The 5269-nt window shown below is 38.3% G+C and overlaps 1 protein-coding gene across 1 annotated transcript in view; it reads right to left on the bottom strand.

Annotated features, from left to right (window-relative positions):
- Positions 1–5269, bottom strand: part of NCKAP5 (NCK associated protein 5) — a 940156-nt gene that overhangs the window by 246327 nt on the left and 688560 nt on the right. Inside the window, exon 10 of the mRNA XM_019667544.1 lies at positions 2859–2927. Within this exon, the coding sequence (XP_019523089.1) occupies positions 2859–2927 (69 nt within the window). The remainder of the gene's footprint in view (positions 1–2858; positions 2928–5269) is intronic.

Consider the following 5269-nt stretch of genomic DNA (forward strand, 5'->3'; position numbering starts at 1 on the left):
ATTTGTATCTCCCTTTTTCTAGAGCATGGGCTGCCAACATCATTATATTTACTTATTTTTTTAATCTACAATGCATACAAAGTTGTTAACACTACAAAATGTAGTATGAAGAAGTCACCACGTTTTTTTTTAGACTGCAGGTATATAGCAAAAATACTGTGTTTAGAAGTTACCAGACTTTCCACTCCCCCACAACACTTCAGTGTGGTTGTGCTATTCACTTGGAATTCAGTTCAATTCATTTGTTTCTGATAGTATTCAAATTTAACTTCTCTTCTTGTGGTTTCATTTTATTTTTTGAATATGGAAAGCATTAACGTGATTCCAAAAGTGAAAACCATATTAAAAAGGTATACTTAGCAAAGTGTCACTCCTATTTCTACCTCTTTACCTCATTCATATCCACATCTTGCAGGTTATTGTATTGCATTGTATTGTATTGTATTGTATTGGGGAACAGTGTGTTTTTCCAGGCCCCATCAGCTCCAAGTCAAGTAGTGATTTCCATCTGGTTGTGGAGGGCACAGCTCAGTGGCCCATGTGGGGATCGAACTGGCAACTTTGTTGTTATGAGCACTGCACTCTAAAAAACTGAGCTAACCGGCCACTCCTTGCTGGTTCTTTAATAGTGTTCATTATTCCTCTTTATTTTGTCTTACTTTATTTGTTACTATCTAGTTAAAAATGATTTCACTCCTTCCTATTGCATTTGCAATAATCAACGTTGCCCTCTAACTCCTTTTTCCTACCAATTCTCTCATTGCATTCTTTCTACTTTATCAGAGCATATCATGGTCACGTACTATTCTTTCACTCATGCCTGTATCCTTATTTCAGCCTCTTTAATGGATGATGCTCATGGAGGTTGGTCTTATTATTCTTTTTTACTTCTATAGCATCTTGAAATTTTTCCTCTTCCTTTTTCCTTTCATAAACACACCTCCAAATGGCACCTCCCCTTTTGAGTCCTTCTCCCAGAAACATGGCCTCTCTGAGGCAGCCACCTCAGGCCCTGCACACTTTCAAGCTCCGCCCTACAGCCAACCCCGGGAACCACCATTCTGCACCTGTGGTCAGTCCTGAGCACCTGCTGTCGGACTGCCTCGTTCCGGGATATCTTTCTTCACACCCTCTGCGACCACCCTCCCCTGGGACACACAGGCTTACTGCCAACATTCTGTGGGCATTTGGTGTTTATTTTTCTATGTGCAAAAATCTGAAGCTTTAGTGTTCTGTTTTCTGGGAATGCAGAAGCTGTGGGTTACGTGTGACTGTATTTGTTCTTCTGATGATTTGAATTTTTTTTTTCCTTTTTTGGGCAGGTATATGGAAAGTTTCAGATTTAGGCCACTTTGTTACTTAGCAATGAAGTGACTGAACTAGGAGAGGACAGAAAAATTAAGGAAAAGTGTTGAGGGCCAATCTGTTTGGAATTGCTCTTGCTACTGTCAGATCACTTTGATCTAATTATAGTTCAAGTCCCAGGATTCAAAACCCTGTTTCTTCCTCAGGTTTCAGTTTTAATACTTGGCTTCAGCCTGGTTCCCCTGGGCTAAGGCTCAAATCCCTGTTTTAGTAACCCATCCTCCCCAACACTCTATCCTTCAGGGGAGATTCTGCCATGTTCTTTCCATGCTNATGTATTACAGTAAAAGATACACTGCCATTAAACCTCCTTAAGATACTCCCCCTCACTTCAAATACAATTACCCCATTATCCTTGCCACTTTCTGATGCAATTCTGGAAGTCCTCTTTCGTGAGTGTCTTTAGTTGTGCTGTTGTGGCTGCTTCAGTGTCCTGAATTGATTCAAAACGTTTACTTTTTCATGGTCATTTTGACTTTGGGGAAGAGCCAGAAGTTACACGGTGCCAGATCCAGTGAATAAGGTGGATGAGGACACACTGTAATGTTTTTATTTGACAGAAATTGCCCATACCAGAAACCATGTGTGACACAGAACATTGTCATGATGGAGGATGAAGTAAAAGACACTCATGAAAGAGGACTTCCAGACCTGCTTCAGAAAGTTACAAGAACAGTGGGATAAGTGTGTTTGAAATGAGGGGGGGGGTATTTTGAGGGGGATTAATGGCAATGTGTCTTTCACTGTAATACATTTTTTTTATTTAAACATTCACTGTGTTTTTCGATCACATCTCACATGTATTGATGGCACAATCCCTGACAAGAGTGCGAGGGAAATGGCTGAGAGAAGAATAAGGGTCCGGGGTACACTTCAATTTTCTGCTCACCTTTCAGGAATTCTGAAATGTCCATCACCTTCGCCTTCATCTCTTTGTTATCATCAAATAATATTTTTTAAGTTTACTCATGCATGGGCCCTGTCTTCTTCCATTCTCAAATTTTCTTCTTCACTTCTCTTTCTCTTCTTTGCTTGTTGTCTGTATACTGATTTTTCCGCTCTGGTTGACAGCTATGAACATCATCCCCACCCACTCTATCAAGCATTTGCTTTTTCAGAAATGGCATCCAGTTCGAGATGTAACAACCTGACACGGCGTTTGTCATTCACAGGCTGAGATCATGCTTGCTGGACAGAAGGAATTTATCATACAGTGAAGCATATACCCCAACTGTGCCCCAAGAATATTCAACAATACCCAGAGGACTTTACAGACGCCTGTACAATGAAATAGTGAGAAGAGGAGAGAGGGAGGGGGTAGGGAGAGAGACTGGCTGACCTTCCTTCTCAATGTGCACACGTTTATACCCTTACTTTGAGGACAAAATGCTACTGTTGTGTGAAGGCTGGAACAGACACATTTTGAAGATCTGACTAAGGAAATCCTTTTAAATAGTGCGGCCTCTTATCAAGAACCTCTCCATTCCACTTACCTCATCAAGACATCTCTCATACTGTTCCCTTTGATTTTCATTTTCCAAAGCCAATGCTGAATTCTCTGCCTGCAGTAAGATACAAAAATAATACAAATAAATCAATGAAATGTTGTATGATATGACAACTTATTCAATACAGTTACTAAATATATCTCCTCAGGACCCAAAACAACCTTTCAGAAGAGCCTGTGACAAGTTTGCTCTAAGTACTATTATAAATATCTCAGGGATGACTTCTGCCTTATCATCTTGTTTCATAGAAATACATTACCACTTAAAGAAATGTAAAACTTGGACAGGTAGAAAATCAAATCATGGCCTGCTGTGAGCTTGTTCTATAAAAAGATTACAACGTTTATTTCATTCTAGGAAACTATAAATATAAGAAATGTCTTAATCTACTTCATTACGACCTGTCACAGTTTTCACAACCCAATATTTGTTTAGGCCATAGAAAAGAATCTCAGGTAAATTAATGAAAGTGTATTTCCAAATGCAAACTAAAAATGTTATTTTCCTTGTTAATCAAAGACTTTTGACTATAAAAATATAATCAGAAATTTAAAAACTGAATTTTACTGAAGAGTCATTCTCCCTCTCTCTCTTGTTTTAAAATTGCTGCATTTCTTTTCCTCAGAGCTATGTGGGTATCTGAATGCCAAACAGGTTACTACAAGATACTAGGTTGAATATGGTTACTATAAGGGGAAAAATGAAATCAGTATAAGCATATCAGATTTCAGGAGGAGCATGACATGGTGACTTGAGAACTGCCCTCCATATTGGGTGACTTGGGTCCTCTTCAGCTACTGTGGGCCCAGCCTGAATCCTGACCTGTGCGTTAACCCTTCCCATGGTTGTGACAGTGACCACCCACCCCACTCCCCAAGTAAAGACCACTTGTCTTTACCTACCTCTTCACTACAACCTTCTTGACATTTGGAAGGGGTGTATAGACATCTGAAACAATTTTTTATGAAACTATGGTATACTTTTTAGGTGGTACATTAATCAACATTTTTAAGTTACACTGTCTTCTTATTGAATTATAAAAAAATTTATTTGGAAATAACTTCAGACTTACAGATGATTTGCAAGAGTAGTGTGAAAACCTTCTACCCTTTCCTCAGATTCACCAATTGTTAACATTTTGCTTATATTCACTCTCTTTCAGTGCGTGTGTGTGTGTGTGTGTGTGTGTGTGTGTGTGTAACTTGAGAGTAAGTTTCAGACATGATGCTTTTTATCCCTAAATACTTTTGAGGGTATTTCCTAATAACAAAGACATTCTCTTATACAACCACAGTTTAGTTTTCAAATTCAGGAAACATAACATTATCACAATAATACAATCTAATCTATAATCCTTATTCCAATTTCATCCTTTGTCTCAATAATGTCTTGATAGTAAATCACTTGCAGTCCAGAATACTATCCAAGATCAAGCATTGCATCCATTTGTCACTCATTCACAATCCTTTAATCCTTTGTCTTTCATGCTAATGACTTTCTTTCTTCCTTTTTTCCCTTCCTTCCTTCCTCAATCAGAATCTCTCTCTCCCTCCCTTCCTTCCTTTTAGAAAAGTGGAGGCCAGTTATTTTCTGAAATGTTCCATAATTTGGATTTGTTTCAAGTTTCCTCAGCACACTTGGCAGAAATAGGACAGAAGTGGTGCTGGGTGCTTCTCAGTGCATTAAATCAGAATCCTACGTATCTCATTATTGGACATGTAGACTTTGATCACTTGATTAAGGTGGGGCCTGCCAAATCTCTTCACTACAAAGTTACTATCTTTCTTTTTATAATTAATAAGTACATTATGGGGAGGTACTTTGAGGTGATGAAAATATACTATTCCTCATCAAGCTTTCATCTACTTATTTTCTCAAGCATTATGAGTCTTCCCTAAATCAGTGGTTACTTTGGCTGCAAATGATGATTTCTATCATTACTCTACCTATATTTATGAGTTTTCATTTATCATAAGAAAGTGCTTTTCCTATTTATTGATCCATATGAATGCATGGATTCTTATATTATTGAAAGAGTTGCAAATTGTTACTGTCAGGGTTTATTTTGATGCTCAAATCGCCCCAGCTTGGGGAAGGTGAGTGTCTTTAAGCTGTGTCCTTTAGACATGTTTCCATAATCTTACAAACACAGTCTTCCCTTTTTGGCACGTGAAAATGTTTCAGGTTCATTTGGCTTTTTCCTGCCCCATCGCTGAAATTGGCCATTTCTTCAAGGAATCCTGCTTCCTTTTAGTTGGGAAATGGCATCAGAAATTAAGATCTGAGTGATAGCATGTGCCAATTGCTACTCAGGAGTCATTGCTCAGTTTTTTTGTTTTTTGTTTTTGTTTTTTTCCGTGTAAATTGAGAGTAAGTTTCAGATGTGATGCTCTTTA

This window comes from Hipposideros armiger, unplaced genomic scaffold (genome assembly GCF_001890085.2).
Source record: "Hipposideros armiger isolate ML-2016 unplaced genomic scaffold, ASM189008v1 scaffold_500, whole genome shotgun sequence".
Taxonomy (NCBI): Eukaryota; Metazoa; Chordata; class Mammalia; order Chiroptera; family Hipposideridae; genus Hipposideros; species Hipposideros armiger.